Source organism: Ptiloglossa arizonensis, chromosome 10, assembly GCF_051014685.1.
Source record: "Ptiloglossa arizonensis isolate GNS036 chromosome 10, iyPtiAriz1_principal, whole genome shotgun sequence".
NCBI classification, from domain to species: Eukaryota; Metazoa; Arthropoda; class Insecta; order Hymenoptera; family Colletidae; genus Ptiloglossa; species Ptiloglossa arizonensis.
The window spans coordinates 15,423,276-15,443,141 of NC_135057.1; the positions used below are offsets into that span (position 1 = coordinate 15,423,276).

Below are 19,866 nucleotides of genomic sequence, written 5' to 3' on the forward strand. Positions count from 1 at the left end.
CACCGGTACTTTCCACCTTTGATTATTTCATTTTTCGAACAACTACCGCCATCTCTGCATCAGGTTGATTACTTATGGCTCTGTTTACAATTAGAAAAATTAAATTCGTAAATGCCTCTAACTACACCTCTAACCCCATCTATACGTCAGATCGGGTAATTCTGGGACTACCCTCGCAAAATATGAATTCGGCAAAAAACTATTATCTTTGTGACTAATAACCGTGTTTGTTTTTCGAACAGAATCCGATTATAAACAATATTTATTTACGGATGAGTATTATTCGATATTAAAGTGTACCTCGATTTTCGTACATATTACACTAGGTAAGATTGCCTATGGCTGTTCCCAGAGGGAACAGATTCTACGCTACGAACTGAAGCTTTAGGACACCGGTACTTTCCACCTTTGGTTGTTTCTTTTTTTCGAACAACTACCGCCATCTCTGCATTAGGTCGATTACTTGCGGCTCTGTTTACAATTAGAAAAATTCAATTCGTAAATGCCTCTAACTACACCTCTAACCCCATCTATACGTCAGATCGGGTAATTCTGGGACTACCCTCGCAAAATATGAATTTGCCAAAAAACTATTACCTTCGTGACTAACAACTGTGTTTGTTTTTCGAACAGAATCCGATTATAAACAATATTTATTTACGGATGAGTATTATTCGATATTAAAGTGTACCTCGATTTTCGTACATATTACACTAGGTAAGATTGCCTATGGTTGTTCCCAGAGGGAACAGATTCTACGCTACGAACTGAAGCTTTAGGACACCGGTACTTTCCACCTTTGGTTGTTTCTTTTTTTCGAACAACTACCGCCATCTCTGCATCAGGTCGATTACTTGCGGCTCTGTTTACAATTAGAAAAATTCAATTCGTAAATGCCTCTAACTACACCTCTAACCCCATCTATACGTCAGATCGGGTAATTCTGGGACTACCCTCGCAAAATATGAATTCGGCAAAAAACTATTATCTTTGTGACTAATAACCGTGTTTGTTTTTCGAACAGAATCCGATTATAAACAATATTTATTTACGGATGAGTATTATTCGATATTAAAAGTGTACCTCGATTTTCGTAAATATTACACTAAGTTTGAAATTCGTGAAAAAAAGTATCACCTTCGTGCGAAACAACCGCGTTTGTTTTTCGACCAGAGACGAGCATCGGATTCGGGTCGCGATGCATTAAAAAGTCGCGTTTCCGGTTCTGGCCCTCGCCGCGTCTCAATTTCCGTCGCGATGGGATCCGATCGCGATTCCGTGCCGTGACCAAGATTAATTTCGACGCCGCGGTCGATACCGGGCAGGAAGAATCCCGCGATCGAACGAACGGGGCAGCTCCGCAGCCGCGAGAGTGTTTCCCCGCGCATTAACGAGAACGTTATTAACGATCGCCCATGACGTCGTGACGCCGCGACGCCGTGTGTAACGAATATCTCGCCGCGCTGAAATTAAACGGCTCTGCCGAGCGCACTGGTTGCATTACGACGAACAACGATGCACCGGGGACGCAGACGCCCGGAAGGGACGCTTTACTCTTAGGTAATAATCGTCGACGAGCTCCGGTTACAAATTACGATTTCGTGAGAAGAATCGCCAACGACAGAACGCGGGGAAACCCCACCGCGGTACACACAGCTTCATGACGATTAATATAACCGGCTTCATATCTTCCACGACTCGTTAACGCTAATTCCGATGTATTATGTCCCGGTGTCGCGTTCGCGGCACGACAAACGCCCGGTAAGTAGCAATAAACCAAGAACGCTTGAAATATTTCCGCTTATTAGCCGCCGGTGTTGTTATTAAATTGCCGCGAGCGTGAAATGCTCCGTTTTCTTCGATCGTGCCTCGAAAGTACATAACCAGAGGGAACAAATTCTACGCTACGAACTTAAGCTTCGGGACACCGGTACTTTCCACCCTTGGTCGTTTCTTTTTTCGAACAACTACCGCCATCTATGCATCAGGTTGATTACTCGTGGCTCTGTTTACAATTTGAACAATTATATTCGTAAATGCCTCTAACTAGACCTCTAACTCCATCTATACGTCAGATCGGGTAATTCTGGAACTACCCTCGGAAAATATGAATCGTACCGTGGATATAACATTGTACATATTCGTTAGAATGAATATTCTATAATCTACCTGTTCTATAATCTATATTCTATATTCTGTAATCTACCAATCAGAATTTTAAATAAATTTTTCGGCCCATCGTTCAATCTTACCAATTGGTCTTGAGTAAGAGACGGTAATTACCCGGAGAATAAGTAAATCGAAAACGTGGAACGAAATTGTTTCTATACGAGACTGTTTGTGTGAAAATGAAATTCGTAAATGCCTCTAATTGTGCCTCTAATGTCGTCTATACGTCACGTCGTATACTTGTGGGACTACCGTCGTGAAATATGAATCGTACCGTCGATGTAACATTGTACATGTTCGTTGGATAATCCACCCAGCAGTATTTCGTTTGAAATAAATTTTGCAGCCCCGTCGTTTCGCCGTTCAATCTTGTTAATTGGTCTTGAGCGAGGCACGGTAATTATCCGGAGAATAAGTAAATCGAAAACGTGGAACGTGGAAATTTCTTCCATAGAAGACTCTGTTTACGAGAAAATTAAATTCGTAAATGCCTCCAACTTCGGAACAACGTTTAATCGGATACACGTTTATAAAAACTTTTTAATTCCGGATTCAAAGCCAAGGTGAATTTCACGGATTACGTTACGCTCTGTAGCCGTAATTGAAACAGCTCCCCGGTAATTTTCCATACTTTTCTCGCTGATGAACTGGATTAATTAACCGATTCGGTTCGCGCGATATTTCCTATTCGTTGTCGCTTCGCGGCAATAAATTATTTGTCCGTTGATTTTAAACGCAATGGCTTCGAGCTCGCTCGCTTACTCGTTCGCTCGCTTGCTTGCTCGCTCGCGAGGCGTATTTCTGCCCTCGAATTGTTATTCTCCTCGCCGGGAAGAGGTTGAATTCTGAACCAGCGACGCGCAACGCACGATGCCTTAGAAATCGCGATATTTCACGGTGCAGATTGCTCGAAGTTAATCGAGCCATTCGAACGTAAATCGATACGTGCGAGCTAGCTCGAAGGTGTGCGAAACGGAAAGAATGCACGATAAACTAAGTCGTCGTTCCAGACCACTGGACAGATGATCTTTTACAAGTTAATCCGCAGAGTGGTCGCGATCGCACGAAACCTTAGTTTCCGATTGGCTGGAAGGACGCGGCTTAAAGTTTAGAAAGCGGAGGTATACCGGTAACCGGAGAAAGGGGTCTCGAACCCTCTTTGATCCTACAAAGCGACTCCGAATACACACCTGCACGAAGGTACCCGGTTTAATTGCTCTAATAGCCCTCCATTACGCAGTTACAACTTAGCACTCTCGGTCGTTTGTGTCCGATTCGTCGAAAAACTCGAAAACACCGACTATCTCGGTAACTAATACGGAAAATTGAAAAACAATCGAACCGTTTACCAAACGCTAAAGCTTTGCACCACGGGGGCTGTTCTGGATTAAAAATTTTATCCAATTGTTTTTCAACCTGGGGATTAAAATAGATCCGGATTCATCGTCGGCTAAAGACGCGTGAAACTCGACGAAGGTATCGAGAAGGTATCGAGAAGGTATCGAGAAGGTATCGAGAAGGTATCGAGAAAGTAAATTGAGAAAAAACAAACGCGGATAGGTGAGTAAGTACGCAGCTTGGAAAATCGGTAAAGTGCGACGAAAGGAGGATGAAAATTGTTCCGTGCGTTTACGAGCCGTTTAAAAACGCGAATCTGGTTCGGGAAGAAAGCTACCCGGTTGCTCTGAGACATCTTCATGTAATCGAGTGTTCGGAGTTGGGTTCGATACTCGACGTTACTCGAAGATCGGATAAGCGAGACACGTTCGAACTGTAGCATCGCCGTGAGCATTATTTATCGAGACTTTTCATTTATTATGCAACGATCCCGGCGCGAACGTATCCAACACGGGATATAGACGTCCGCTGCGTTTTCTTTCGTTTCGACCTTGAGAGACGGTAATTCGCGTAATCCAGTGTCGTGACGCAGCGCTAAAATACCATCTAAGTGCATTAGGGGTGCAGGGGAAATGCCGTCTACCGCTCGAGTCGCGCGAATCCAGCGTGAAAACCGCGCGAATCTAATTTCGCGAAGGGCTAAGTCCGCGGACCGAGACGCGGGAGGACCGTGTCTGAGCTTAATTAAATTTGTTAAGAAGATCGTTAAGGAGGATGAGAACGGGATAAACGACCGTGGCAAAAAGTGCAATGGAGTCGTTACAGTCTCGTGTGCCTCATCGTCGACGAGCTTCGCCTCTCGCCGCGGTTCTGCTCGTTTAAAGCCTCTTCCGTCTTCGGGATTATTCCCAGATTATTCCCCGAGACACCGATCGAGAGCCCCGACGTTCTAATCGGTTCGTGCAATTCCCAACGATTCGATCGGCCGTTTCGCTCGATTTACGTAAACTGTAATACGTACGCGTACGTTCGAACAAACAAGAATGCACGAGGACGATTCTTCGTCGGCTGGTTGCATCGAACGAATTCGAACAACGGGAAATTTCTTTGAAATTGAACGAACCGAGATCGGTTTCGACGACGCGCCTCGTTCTCGCTTAAACGTAATTCCATCGTCGCGTCGAGTAACGTTAATCGATCGTGCGCGTTTTTCGTCGAAACTCGACGACGAAACATACGTTTCCGTATCGGTAGTCGCGAGAAAAGAAATAAAAGAAGGTTTTTCTTTTCGTTTCGGCAATCGACCGATCGAATATTCGATCGTTGCTCCGTTTTCCAATCGCTGCCGCATCGATAATGCACCGAAGGCCCGGTCGACCTTCGAAACGTATAGATTCGCGTTTACACTCGATGAAGTGTCGTGTCCCTCGCGCTTATACATATTAATGGGCTTCTGCATAGTCATCGGACATCGCGCTACCACCGACTGAACTTGCAACTCGGAAAAGCTCGCGCCTTTATTAGGAGATCGATCCCGTGGAAGACTCGAGCGGAACCGTCGATACCAATCATAGTCACCGTAATTTATAGGCGATGAGAAGATACCCGTCGTTAGCGAGTAATTGAATAACAGATAAGCCGGGTAGGACCGGAGAGCAATTTTAGAAAATGACGTCGGAATGTTAGCCACCGCCTATTACCGCGAACAATATCGGCCAGATTAGATGGCTACGTGGAACGTTTCGTTGCAAATAAAATGTTCTATCGTCAAAGGCTGCGTCGTGTCCAGGTCTTGGAGCCACCGGTAACCGATAGGCCGAGGAAATTGGATACCGCTGGAGTGGCTTGTGAAAATTTTATTTAACTCCTATAGAAACGATCGACTTTTCATTAAGATACCGGCCGGCTCGATCGTCGTACTCGTTCGGGGCAGCGAGGGCGTTGTTGTTGACGTGGTCGACAACGTCGTAGCTCGATCGTCTATAGAAGATCAACCAGGTGGTCGGATCGTAGAAGGTACACGAAGACATCGTGCTGGTACGCTATAAGTCTCGAGCGGGCTCGATTTAGGTCGCGATTAAAGACTCTTTATCAGAGGCTGCCGCTTCGTCTCTCTCGCTAAAGCGTGTCGCGCGCCAACCCACTAACTCGATAATGCATTACTCGAACCGGCCTTATAATGCCAGCTCCAAGACGGCCTGGAAAAAAGGGAATGAAAAAAGAAAGGTGAAAAAAAAAAGTAGAAGAAGAAAAAAAAAAAGAAGAAGCACGCGTATAATCCCCGGGCCGTTTGCGGGCGCCGCGGCGACCCGCGTGAAAGGGCCGAGCTACGGATTAATAAAATGCACTAGCTACTCTTCTCGGTATCAACTGTTTCTTTTTAACGATGCCCGGGGGATTAGCGTGGCCGCTTTCCGTTCCGCCTCCGAAACAGAAATTCTCCTACCTGCGTTTAAACAACCTAACGTCCCTTAAATGGATGCTAATTTTTATTCTAATTCACTTAGAAGTCGACCCCGGGCGCCGAGCGCCGCTCTTCTAAATAAAGAAGAGATTAGGTGTCCACGATGAACCGGGTCGCTCTGCTGTTCTTTGCGAATACGTTTCGAAAAAGAGTAACGTTTTCGCGCGACTTTCGGGGAAATCGCGAACGAATCTCCGGATTCGAATCGGAAGATCGTGGCTCGAACGGAAATAGTTGAAAAACGGGGTCGTTTGAACGTCGAGTTTCCTTTCGAGGTCTCGGGAAATTACGAGAAATATCACTCGAGCGGGACTCGAATCTTTTCACGGAGACGTTTTCAGAAATATTATATCTTTCTCGGTGAACTCCCCATCTACGAAGAATAATCACCAACCCTGAGAAAGTTATCGCGGAGTTTGGAAGCGTTATCGACGCTTTCGTAGTTTCCGGAACTATTCGCGTTCCCGATCTGGTAATTCGAGAGGAGTTCTTCTCCGCGATTTGTTTCTTTGTTTTCTCACCGCAGGTTCATATCAATCTTGGGGCGGGCGAGAGAGAGATGACCAGCGCCCATGGGCTGACATTGAACGACCTGAGCTGGCACGAGGTGAACCTGACCAGACGACAGGCGAACATCACGCTGCAAATCGACGTTATACACACGACGAAATCTCCGCTGCCGGGATCTTTCTTCGAGCTGAACATACACTATGGCGTCTTCATCGGGGGACGGGGTGACTTCAACAAGCTATTTCTAGGTAAGACGCCCCAGCAGGCTTGACTCACCCGGATAAATTGTACCGCCACGTGACCGTACTCGTTCACGAGAGCGAGTGGCGACGCCACCGTTCGAAACTGTGACTCGAGAATATTCGAATATCGCACCGGACCGCTTTCGAATCGCGTAACTCGAAACCAGAGAGCAACAGTCACGACTCGAGGCAGTCTCGAAATATTTCAACGAACCTCGAACGTTCGTCAAAGAATGTTTCTTTCGTAACGTTCGAGCGATCTGTTCCGAACACCGTGGAAATAAAATAATTCGTTACCGTGTGCAATTATTTCCTATACGCGCACCCTGTGCGAAACAAAGGTCCGATAGAAAGTAATAATTTCATACAGAGGGGAATGCACGTTCCCGTAGCCGGTCGCGATAAAAAAATTGTTTTCAAATTTCCACGATGTAAGTCGTTTCTCTTTTTATTAATTGCACGACCTGTTTTAGGAGAAACTGTTTCGCAGGATAATAAACGTTTCGCGCCGCCGTGTAACGTCAATGCCACGGAAGAGAGTTTTTTTCCAAAGCGGAGAATATAATTAACAAAAAGAAAAAGAGAAGTGGCTCGAGTATTACAATTTTAATTAAGCTTTCGTTATTGCGTGCACGATAGAAAATATATATTCCCCTTATCCGTAGCAACTCCCGAGTTACATTGTATTCTATTTTACACGGGGACGAACTCGGACGAAAAATCATTTCGTCGAATAATTCATCGTTTTTTACATCGTACGGTGCTTAGGGTCAGATATTTCAACACTTCCGGGGAAAGACCTTTTAAGCTTTCAAGACTTTCGAGACGCTCGAGAGTTGCAAAATTGTAGAAAACTTTCGAGATATCGAAGAGTTTTAACATTGTTCGGAAGTTTCGGTACAGGGAAGTGTGTCAAAATTTTTCAAGACCGTCGAAAACTTTTTCTTTCGAATCACATTCGAAAGCCCATCGAGACCGTTACAGTGCATCGTGCGATCCGAACCGACGTGCCTTGAGCCCATCGCTAACAGCGAGACACCAAAGTCCCTAACAAAAACCACGCGCACCCAACCGCTCTACCGCTCTACCTATCGTTTTATTTTTTCTTTTTTTTTTTCCACCCGTAACTCGCGCTTTGATTCATAACACCGTTGTAACGCGATGTCGTTTGATGTTCGACGAACTTCTTTCGCCGCGAGTAACGCCCGGCCGTATCCAAAGTTTTATTACCTAGACGTTTCATACTTTTCCGTGGAGCAGGTTCATCGATTCCGGACCGGCGGGTAGTTTATAATCCCACACTTTCGTTTCTTTTCGTAACACAGACCGTTGACTCTCCAGACAGTCGATTCCACCGATTTCGTCTTCGATCGCCGTTTCGGTTACGATCTCGTAGCGTTCCACGATCCGTATTATTGTTTCACGATTTCGTTGCTAGGATCGTTCGAACGACAAACGGTACGCGTTTACCGTGATTTCCCTTTCCCTTGGTCGTCGTATTAAACGAATAAGGGTAAACGAGAAACGTAAAAGAAAGGAGCCATTGATTTCTAACCCCTCTGCGGAAATTTACGAGCGTACACGCATTCGAGGGCCCCGCTATCGACGATTTCGCTCCAAGATTTTTACCACGGGTCCGGACGATAAACCTCGATACGATCTGAATTGAAAACAGAGAAACAATATACGCACACTCGATCGAGAAATATTTCCATCGCGCTACTCGAGAGGAACGAGACGATTCGAGCGTTCCATGGCACCAAGTACCACCGTGCCGCGTATAAAAAACAATTCATATTTTCGCAACAGCAAACGGATTACACGGGGAACGACCAGAGGCACGCGTTCCAACAAACCCGCTCGCCGCCGCGTGCAACAAGAGGTTCGAATATTCGTTTTGTTTTTGTTACTGCGTAACACCCACTCCATTGCCAGGATTTTCTCGCCGTACAATAGAAACAAGAGGGACCCCACGGCTCGAGCGTTGGCCCGCCGCGCAACCTTTCGCTTTATTATTCCGCCCGGCGCAATCGAATCTGCGAAAACCTTTAAGTATTTCACCTAGCATTCTCACCGATCCCGATCGCGAACCATTTCGCGCAAATTAAAAACAAGAGAACCACGCGACCGGCCACCGTCGGGGTAAAAATACAGCCTGAATCATCGGTCGATCGTTCGAATAACTTTCTTTTTTAAAAGAGGATACGAGCTTCGAGCGAACCGTTACTCGGCCGAGCAACATCGCGACGACGCGATGTCTTCCCTTTAGGTAAGATTGATCGTTCAATTTCTCTTTATTTACCCCCGATCTGGTCCCCAAAGGCGATTATTATTTATCGTTCAACTTATTTCGATCGTCATCGCGCTAACGACGAGGGTAGAAAGAGCAACCTGTTTAAACGGAAAAAAAAAAGAAAAAGAAAAACGAACCTGAAATTTCCTCCGCTCCCCAGACACATTTCCACCCCATGGTCTCTCTGTCTGTCTGGGAACCATAAACCCATTGTATGAGAATTACTTTTTTTTATGCTCCCGAGAACGACGAAAATGGTCCTGTAAGGGGAGAAAGGCAGTGTGTCGGACGTTTGATCGTTAAAAGTGAGCTACGTTCCGTGCCAAATTTTAAATCTCGCTTCGAGAAATTTTCTTCGCTTGTGAATTTCCGAGGTAAAAATTGGTCCGGTTTCTTTTTTTTTTTGCACAGCTTGGAACCCGTTAACGCTACGCAGTAGTATTTCGCGCGAACGTTTCCTCTCGAATCGCGAATGTCCCGAACAGGGAAGTCTCTCTCTGGGTGATCGGTGACTCACAGAGCGCGTTAGGATCCGATTCCGAACCGTACATCAAGGAACCGGGCAGCGTCCTTCGACATCGAATCGATGAAGTATTATTTAGTGCGTGTCAGGGTGGATATTTACGTCATCCATCACCGTGCCGTACCATCGGTACCGGTCATCGAGCAAGATTAGCACGGAGAATATTCCGATACAGCGTTACCGCGACGTTGGTCCGTTAACCCGGCTTCTAAACCCAATCTCCATCCATTGACAGCTCGATTATTGATCTACTTCGTCGGCTACGATCGAATTACGAGGAACGCTCGGGAAACAATCGAAACACCTTTCCTACCGATAAACGGTTCGCGGTAAAACGCGAAACATTCCCAAAGATTCTCCACCGAGAAGCGCGGTATCCACGGACGATATTTTCGGTGTTTGGCGATCTTTCGCGGAGACCCAGATTCTGCGATGCCTTGGAATGTTTAGAAAACATCGATTGCGCGAAAACGTGAGAAGACTGTGCCGCGCGCGCGTTACCTCACATGCCCCCTCGAGTTCTAAAGAGGTCGCGTATCTGGGGCGAAATTGTCTCGGATTCGTGCGGTTGGTGCGTGTTAGACCATGAAACGAGTAACACACGGAACGCGGGAAAAGATGGTCGCCTCGAGTGCCGTGACGGCGGTTTTAAGCGGGTAAAACGACCCGAAGAAAGTGCACTACAAACACTGTGTCGAAGAACGCGTATTTAACGAGATTTAACGCTATAAAAGGAACTCGCCGGTGTTAACAAACGGTCGTCGTTGATAATGTCACCGAGCCGCGGCGAGCACCGCGCGCGGCTGGAGAACGTTCGTATTCAACGGAGCAGACAATAATTTACTTTTCTACGTGACTCGCGGACGACGTACTCTTCCGATGTAACCGCGAACAGTGAACCGTATTACACGTGTTTCGCGAATACCTCCCGGGGGATTACATTTACATATTGATATCTTCGGTAATTCCTTTACATCTCGTTAAATATGTGCAAACTCTCTTACACGTGGAAGTTTCAATCCCGGGACTAATATCTCGCTGACAGAATCGCTCTACCGAACTTCCGTACCCGGGAAACGTAAATCTCTCTTTTATTTAATTTCGAAATTCAACGGTGCGTTCAATTATCGCCGCGTCTGTATCGTGCCGTGTACGGCTTCGAAGACGCAAAGTGTTGCAAGAGATCCCACTTCGAGGGCACGGTCGGTAGCCAGACTCCAGGGAGGAAAACGAGCAACTTCGATTCGTTGTTTAACGACGTGCCACCTCTCCCGCGCGGTGATTGTTCACGGTGAAGGCAATTCGTGGGGGATAAACATATTGTAAATTATCCTCGTAGGGGCGTGAACGCGTCCCTCACGGCCCACTTTCCACGGGTTTGAATCGAAACGAGCGCGATTACGATTGCTTTATGAGACGGGGGGGGCGAACGACAATAATTTTCCACGAACACGCGGAGATAGAGCCACCGGGAACAAAAAGCAAAAATTCATCGAAAGGTGGCCGAGGTGACGCGTACCAAATTGAATACGATCGGTACAAACACAGAGCAACCGGCGACACCCATCTCCCCCTCCTCGTCCCCTTTTCCGCGCCGTTATCCGCCTCGAGCATCTCGCGCAACGCTCGGCGACCAGCTCGAAATTCAATTTACATATTCATGACAATTCATTTGTACCCCATGGTACGACATGACCGGCCCCACCAAGGCAGAAGCTCTTATTAATTCCTCGCCACCCCGCCAACCCCGCTGAATTCCCGACCCGGGAAATAAAGAACGGGGGCTCGACCGGCTCCGTAAGAATTCACTTTTTGGCGTTGGAATCTTGCATACGTACCGGGGCTCTGTTAATAAAATACCGGACGTTTCTTCGGGATTGCTTCCGCGCAACCGGAACCCTGGGAACGGTTCGTGTAAACTTCAGCGTCGCAACGGCTTACTTATTCATTTTCCATCCGTCTTTCTCAAGTACGTATGGATACAATGCGTGCAGAAAGTTTCCAGTCTCTTGCGCGCGGTGCAACGAAAGCCAAGAGTTCTAGCTTTTCGGGAAAGAAAAGGAAATATACTATTCCTCGCGAGCGTACACGGTTCGATGACCGAAACTTCGCGATGCTCTCGATCTCTTTTTTCCATCGTGCCTTTGATTCTCGACCATCGGGGATCGAAAAATCCCCGGACAAAAATGTCTCCGCAATTCCCGGTGAATTTTTGGTCAAGTCGTATCGATTTAAACACTTTCTGCTCTGCCGTGTTCTCTCGTAACTACAAGATTTCGAACCACCCTTTCCCAATACCCTGTATAAATTCTAGTTTGACCAATAGTGAGAGAGAGAGAGAGAGAAATGCTGAAAGACGACTGTTGCCAATGCTTCATGTTTGCGCGTATAATATGCACAGAGGAGTTAGAATTTTACATGTACATACGTAGAGCCGGGGAGGAGGGCACTTGCCTTTGAAATCCTCGGCATAAGTTTCGTTTATCGAGTGACGTTTCCGCGACTATGCGGAAATACAGAGAATATTCCCCGCTAGACGTACATTCGATACCCGGGTGAAATCAATAAAAGTACATACACAGCGAGATGTCGGCGTCAATGTTCTATCGCGGGACATTCGATCACAGTAACGTTCAAATAAATCGAACGTTCTTGAACACGCCGACACGGGAAATTATTTATTTTATGGCTCCGTTTCATGGCCGCGAATATCTCGAATGGTTCTCGTCGAACGTTCGCGATATTACTATCTACGTGGCGACGAAAAATCGCGATATAACGTACCGTGGGAGGACCGTGCCATACGTCTGCACTCATGTACGTATCGTCGACATTATCGCTGAACCGTGAACGGAAGACGGATAGTTCCACATTCGTCGATTAACCCTCTCAACGGAGGCGTCTGCACCGTCTTCCGTTTCGTGGGATTAATTATTATTAGAAATATATGGAACAAGTGGTGTCGTTTTATCGAATTCGTACCCCTCTCTCGTGTGGACGGTGGACGAAAGAAAAAGAAATCGTAATAAACGATGCACCTGGAATTACGGGTAAAACACGAATCGTATCGTCGATGTAACATTGTACGTGTTCGTTGGATAATCGAGCCACCGGTATTGAATTTGAAAACAATTTTTCGGCCCCGTCGTTCGATCTTATCGATTGGTCTTGAGTAAGGGACGGTAATTATCCGGAGAATAAACAAATCGAAAACGTGGAACGAAATTTCTTCCACGGAAGGCTACGTTCGCGAGAAAATTAAATTCGTAAATGCCTCTAATTATACCCCTAATGCCATCTATACATCGCGTCGAGTACTTGCGAGACTACTCTCGTGGCAACCGGGCTGATTTTTCATGCGCATATTTTTATTTTTATACAAATACCATTTTTCGTGTTATTCGGCGTGTAAATGGTACGAGGTAAAATATTCGAGATATTTAAAGTGTTTCGATTACCGTTTTTCAGTTATTGGCAGACCTCGATTCCACGCACGAATTAATTTTGTCCGCGAACAAAAATCAAGCAAGAGCCCTCCCCGATCGAGGCTAACGTTACACAGGGCACCTCCGCGATCGTGTCACGATCGAACCGGACAGGTTGTGATTGCTCGTAAAAGATAAATCGAACGTACAGGAATGGTCGTTTTCGCAGCCGGAGACTTTGTTTCGGGAAAAGCTTCGACTTATTACTTTCACGTGGAATCGGGTCGTGCCCGGTCGTTCCACGATTGTCGAAACACCCTATAGACTGTAGCAAGTCTACCGTGGATAACTGCTTCGAACTGCGCGGATAGTAAACTGAATTATGAAGCTCTAGGGTTATTAAGGTGCATCAGGAATCACGAGCGCGAGGCTTGTTAAGGTCGTATCTTCGACGCTCGTAAACTGTATCGTCCCGCGTCGTTCATAAGCAAACGTGTACACAAAACCGCGATATATCTTTAAAATCCTCGGGAGAGTGGCTCCGTAGTTTCCCGCGAAAGGGATATTTTACCCGGTTGACCTCGGTCCATTTAGCGGTTATCCGCGGTATCTTTAGTCGCCCAGGAAAAACCGTCCTCGAAACTTCTCCAATTAATGTAATCGTGGTGCAAGCGGTAGGATCACGTAGAATGGTAGCTGCGGCAAGGTTTGCGGGACGAGCGATTCACCGCACTGTGAACGGCTCGGTTTATTGCAATACCGCTTTCCCCTCTAACCCCTCCGGTCGTGGCCCCCCCACCTGCTGGGAAATATCATCGCGGATCCCATGCCCCGTAAACACCACGCGTTTCCCTCCCTTATGAGGCTCGTGTTACCTTGCCGCAGGTGTGCCAGGCGTCGTCTTGCACTCGACCCGCGCGAGGACTGATCCTTCATGGGAACACGATCGGGCTCGTTCGCGCGCGAGTACGTGGAATTTCCTTTAACACGTTATACGAGGTTAGGTTGAAATCCAACCCGCTCGTACCTGCGATAAAGACGCTTAATAATAATAACGGTGCGCGGAGATACAAGGTGTTTCGTCGGCACACCGTGAGCGAATCTGCCCCCTAAAGCAAACAACAGCTCCCCTGTACGAGTACGCCGTCGAGATATTCGCATTAGACGTTCCATCGCGGAACAACATTGAATACGACCGGATACGTCCGTCGAATCTGATAAATGAACCCTGTCGCGCTACCACGATCGCGCGAAAATCCTCCCGGTAGATCGCGTTCCATACCGGGAGATTCGATAGCCTACTTCGCTGGTTGGCAGCCTCCGAAACTGAGATTATCTGGCCATCAACCTCGATGCGGTTTGCAACCGACGCTTTCATTGCAGCTCTCTTTCATGAAGATCTCTAGCGCTAAATGATACCCTCCGGAACTCGTGCCAAAGTATGCCCACTCATTGCCGCGTTCCGGGGCTAAGAATTGTCTGGCTATCGAGTTTAATATCCGGCCGCTTCGTTATTTGCTCGCACGAGAAGAGAGAGAGAGAGAGAGAGTGAGAGAGAGTTCCTTCGTAGGAAATTGCGGACCGGCGATTCGAAAACCCCGCGACTCCGGCAAACTTGAATAAAACCGTTTATGGTATTGTTCCCGCGGATCGCGGGTAATCCAGCGAGTTTCCTTTCGAACGGGTCCCCCATCGCCTCGTCTTTATGGAACACGCCAATTTCGGTACAACGTCGCGAGAGGACTCGCGATAATAATAAGACGACGACCAACACACCTCGAAACCGACACTGTCGATCGAGGAATCGCAACGCGAACGATCCTCCGGGTTCGTACTCGATTCCACGGTTAATTTCCCGCGGTTCACCGACCGAATTCTCCTACTTAAATGCATCCGATTTCTAAAATCGTTCATTTATTTATAGCGCGCCGATTAATACGTAGACAAAATGCCAATAAAATACCGTAGATACTTCGGTTACCGTTCGATCGAAACGATGACCTTTGAAAAGTTTTTATTTTTTCACGGCTCCGCATACCGTTACGTTTACAGAACGAAATTCATACAACGAAAGTTATCGACAATTCAATTCGAAAGTGTTTTCGTTACGCGTGAACATTCCGAATAGGATCGATGGTAATCGGGACCAGTTGCGATTCGATGTGCCCTTGATAGAAACGTTCTGTATAGAAGGGGTATGAAATTCTTTACCCTTACATTCGAATATTTTCCAAGTCGTAATTGTAACCGGTAAATGAAATAAGAAACGTTCTTTATAGAAGGGGTACGAAATTCTTTACCCTTACATTCGAATATTTTCCAGGTCGTAATTGTAACCGGTAAATAAAATAAGAAACGTTCTCTGCTACGTAGGTCACACGGATTACCTGCGCGGCTGTATGGCCGACATAATCTACAACGGCGTCAGGGTAATAAAATACGCCAAGTCGAGGAAGAACCAGTCGGAGGCCACGGCGGTAACGTGGGGTTGCTCACCGGAATTCGACGCCACGAGGAGCACGGAAGTCAGTTTCGTGGAGGACGGCGCGTTCACGGCGATCCCGAAGTCCATTCCGCGCTCGGGCTCGAGGTACGTACCTAAAGCGGGCTTTCATCGCGTGAATTACACCCGAGCGCGTACCTCGCGAGAACCTAAACCCCACCGTTGAAAATGTTGTTAAGCCTTTGCGTACCTAACCGAATTAATATCGTATTCGAACCCACGTCTATGATAAATGGAAACGAAAATTGCTTCCCCTTCCGAATCACCGGCCGATTTTTCAACGTTGTTCGAATCACGTGCCCCGTTACTATCGTCGTCGTTTTTCATTTGCACGACCGTTCGACGAAACGGATCGTATTTCCGCGCCCGTCGCGTCTTAAAGTTTAACAACCATCGTGCTCGACACTTTGCCAAACCGCTGTGTCATTAGTGGTTTCTGGAATTGCGAATAGACGACCGTACCGCTAACGAGAATATTCGACCCCGTGTCTGTTTAAAGCTTCGGATCGATACGATATACAACAGCCACCGTGTAAACTTCGACGAAGAACGATATTACGATGATTCGACCAACATCGCGCGTGTACGGCTCGTAAGATCATCGACGTTAAAAACTAACGAGACTTACCCACGGGTAAACACTGTAATCGGTTCGTTCGTACTTAACGAACGATTTCAAAGGTATCTACGCGCGAAAGGTATCCGCGTCGAGCGAGTCCTTTAACGTCACCGCGAACATCCGTTCCGTAGCTCGCGGAGCTTCCAACAACAACAAAAGCTCCGCGACGAACAACGTCGTCGAAACGGCTCGAAAAGCTCCAAACAACGACCGTAATCACGTTACGACGCAGACGTTGCTAATAGTTATAACGAGCTCTTGTCGTATCCTCGACGAAGGCACTTTGATTCCACTTTCCACAATGACAAAAGACTTTCGAACGGGGCAGGAGGAACAGACCGTTCGATTTGCTCCGAGAATCACAATGGTGAACCCCTCCAACCACACCTCCCCCCACCCCAGTCGACCGTCGATGCGAAGAAAAACAAAATGGGAGGGGGTATGGACAAAAAAAGAACGGACGTTCGCGGAATTAATGCTATTGAGAAACCGTGCCCGTGAAGTGTCGTCTGAACCGAGGTATTGAATAAATATTGAACGACGCACGTGCGCTTTCAGGCATCGATCCACCGTGCCGCCTGATAATAAATTCATCTGTATACGTGATTTATAAGACACTTAAGCCCCCCGGTTGCGACGCGGATACGGAACTCGCTTTTCGATCGACCCGATACAGATTTTCGTGGCCGTTGTGCTGGTTGAATTTTTTTCAGCCCTCGTCGAGAAATAGCGGTAAGACGTACAGCGAAGTTCGTTCATTCGAATTAATTGGAGCGCACAACCGATTCTACCGTACGAACGAAACGCAAAACTTTAAACGAAAATCGAACCGAAGAAGAAATTCGAAATAAATCCCACAGCACGCACCGTGAGCAACGTTACGAGAAAAACATTTCGTTGCGCGTACGTTCGAAACTTCGAGAAAAAGAATCGACGGAGCTGTTCCGTTTACACGATGTTTCGAACGTCTCGAATAAAAATAAAAATAGTTCGCATCGTCGTATAAAATTACCTAGCTACGCTCGCTTTCGAGCGCGCAGTAACCAAACGATCAATAATTAATGCTCGAACGTCTAGTACGACGATCGACTCGCGACGTTTGTTAAGTTTCAACGATTCAATTTCGATTCGCTCGTTGCAAAACCGTTCACTCTGTGCTTCGAATTCGAATCTCTCTTTTACGAGTAACCGACCGAAAGTTCGTATCTTTCGCACGAAAGGTTCGCGTGGATAAAAAAAATATGCCCATTGAGAAGAAATCGAGCACCGGGTACACAGCCAACGAACACTGCGCAGTATTTGTCTCCGAACGATCGTCGTGAATTCATCCCGGTGTTTTTTTTCGAATCGATGACTCACGTGTTCAATCGAAGCACCGATATCGTGGGAATCTTTTACGCGTGGATCGAAGCACGACTAACGAAATTACGTCTCTTTAACGTCGCAACAAACGCGGCCGTGTCTCCCATCGACGGTCTCGCGAGAGCTCGGTAAACTTCATTTCCGTCGGGACTCGAGGAGAGGCTTCTCTCGCGTCCTTCAGGACCGTGATTCATACCGCGTGCAGAATCAACGCCCGGTCGCTCGAAAGTCTTTGTCTCTCTGAATTAAAAGCGACGCCCAACGTCGCGATTCTTAATTCGACCCTCCACCCCCGGGGGATAAATGTGTACAGTACCTGTTGCGTGTCCGCGGACTGCTGTCGAAACAATCGCCGTAGCAATTCTCCGGTTTCCGTGTACCTGAAGCTTTGAGGAATCGTCGAACGTCGTTGGGCGTCTGGCTACGGTTGCATCGTACACGCCGTCCAAACATTTCACAGGAAACTAACGACGGGTGTCCTTAAACGCTCCGATGGACCTTCGACCTGGGAGCGTGTAAACAGGACGTTAATCGTGATCAAATCCAACGAGCGAACACAGTTTTACTCCCCCCCAACCGAAAGTCCTCTTTGCACGGCTCGTTCAAACTTCGAACGCGACGACCATTAATTTCACGGCGTTTCGTGTTTTCGCCGGTTTTCGACGCGTTTGCGACGCCAGACACCTCGACCGATTAATTACACACGCGACGTGAGACTGAATTCTTTGCGGACGATTTTTCCGCATATCCAAAGGCGTCCGACGCACGATCCACGGAAGGATCCGATCGGTGTTGCTCGCGCCCCCTTAGCGGTCGTACTGAGAATGTTGTTGTTATCGAACGTATTTCCGCGAATCGACCGAAGGTGAACTACGAGTGTTTTTGCAACGAACGATCGAATAGAAGTACCGACCGTGAGTAAATTTTCCTAAGAAAGGAGCAAATCGGGCTCGGAAAGTGGTCTTTGAGCGGGTAAATCAGTTTCTTGAGATTAATTCGCGTTCCTTCGATCGTTAACGGCTACTGTGGAATATTTAACGCGCCAAGAAAAGCGATCGAAAATTTAAACAAAACTATGAATAAATTAATATAAATTTCCAAATACAATCGATCCTTTCAAACTTTCACGAACAATTTCCCCGGGAATAAACATTACTGGAAAATTTTAGAAAGATCGATAAAGTAGGTTCCACCGTGTATAAAGTTAAGAATTTAACTTTCATAAATATTTCTCGCTGATGGGTCCTGGAGCAACCTATAACGAGACCCCGATTTGGGAACACAGATTGTTTCCGATATTTATGAAAATGAAATTCTTTGCTTTATGCACGGCGCGGAATATAACCGTTCTATATCAACGATACTTTATTGATCTTTTAAAACGGACCGATGATATTTATTTTTAGGAAATTGTAAACGAAATTATTCGCAAACTGTTCAGCGATGCTCGTAATATGTAGACGACTATCGATCGAACATTGAAACGTTCGTGCTTCAGTTTAAAAGGCTCTAAAAATCATCTTTGCTTGATTTATTTCAAGAGCTGTCTAACGAACCATCTAATTATACATTAATACTCCTAACTTCTACTCCTTCGTATCTTTCCGTATTTTTTCGCCCCTCGATTCGCTTATCCAACGATCTGTGTCTTCGATCGTACCGTTACGTTTGCGTCGGTATAAATTATATCGTGATCGCGTTATGTGTATTCGACTACGCGGACAGGATCGTTCGCAATCGAGAAATGACACCAATGTCTACGGGTTAACGCGTGTAAATCAATTGTGGAGTCACGTTTCACGCGAAACAGCCAAACTTTCCCGGAAAGCGAAAGATGCAAACGGCCAGGTAATTCTACTCGAACAGTTAAGAAACTCCGAATTCCGCTAACGCTCTCTTAACGGTTTAGCGAGTCCATTCAGACTCGTAGCCAGAGGCCGAAGAAGTCAACTGCGAAATTCTAATTCGTTTCTGAATAACCGCTAGCAACTACAGACTTTTAACGTTACTTTTTAGTAACGTTACTTTCTAACTAGTACCGATCGCGCCTCCTTCTAAGACAGAGAAACGAATTATTACCATTTATTTACATATATTTTCAATACTATTCCAAAATACCTTTTAAAATTTTTTCAAAATAATGCATACATCAAGGTCGATCCTCTCGCCAGTCACTGGATGCAGCGTGCTAGATAAACAGGTTCAAGTTCCAATTTAACCGCGTCATCGTAGCAATTCGTCGTTCTGCCTCGATCGTCTGAAAACAGAAGAACTTCGCTATTGACGATAATCTTGGCAACATCGTCGCTTCCGTACAAAAAGCACGGTAGTGCGATTCGTCGACGAGGTCGAGGAATACCAAGAACTCGCCGAGCATCGTTTACAAACAGTTTCGTGGAATCGGTCGTAGCTCGATTT

The 19,866-nt window shown here is 46.5% G+C and overlaps 1 protein-coding gene and 1 long non-coding RNA gene across 3 annotated transcripts in view; one reads left to right on the plus strand and one right to left on the minus strand.

Annotated features, from left to right (window-relative positions):
- Window positions 1-19,866, minus strand: part of LOC143152044 (uncharacterized) — a 54,855-nt gene that overhangs the window by 30,837 nt on the left and 4,152 nt on the right. The window contains exons 5-6 of one of the 2 annotated variants that reach the window (XR_012993483.1): window positions 19,567-19,705; window positions 17,765-17,953 (exon numbers count right to left, since the gene is read on the minus strand). This is a non-coding gene — a long non-coding RNA (uncharacterized LOC143152044). Of the gene's footprint in view, window positions 1-5,355; window positions 5,706-17,764; window positions 17,954-19,566; window positions 19,706-19,866 lie in introns of those variants that run through there. The other variant, XR_012993484.1, reaches the window with a different exon arrangement.
- Kon (chondroitin sulfate proteoglycan 4-like protein) overlaps window positions 1-19,866 on the plus strand; it is a 40,866-nt gene that overhangs the window by 11,541 nt on the left and 9,459 nt on the right. Inside the window, exons 3-4 of the mRNA XM_076321705.1 lie at window positions 6,498-6,729; window positions 15,338-15,554. Of these exons, the coding sequence (XP_076177820.1) occupies window positions 6,498-6,729; window positions 15,338-15,554 (449 nt within the window). The remainder of the gene's footprint in view (window positions 1-6,497; window positions 6,730-15,337; window positions 15,555-19,866) is intronic.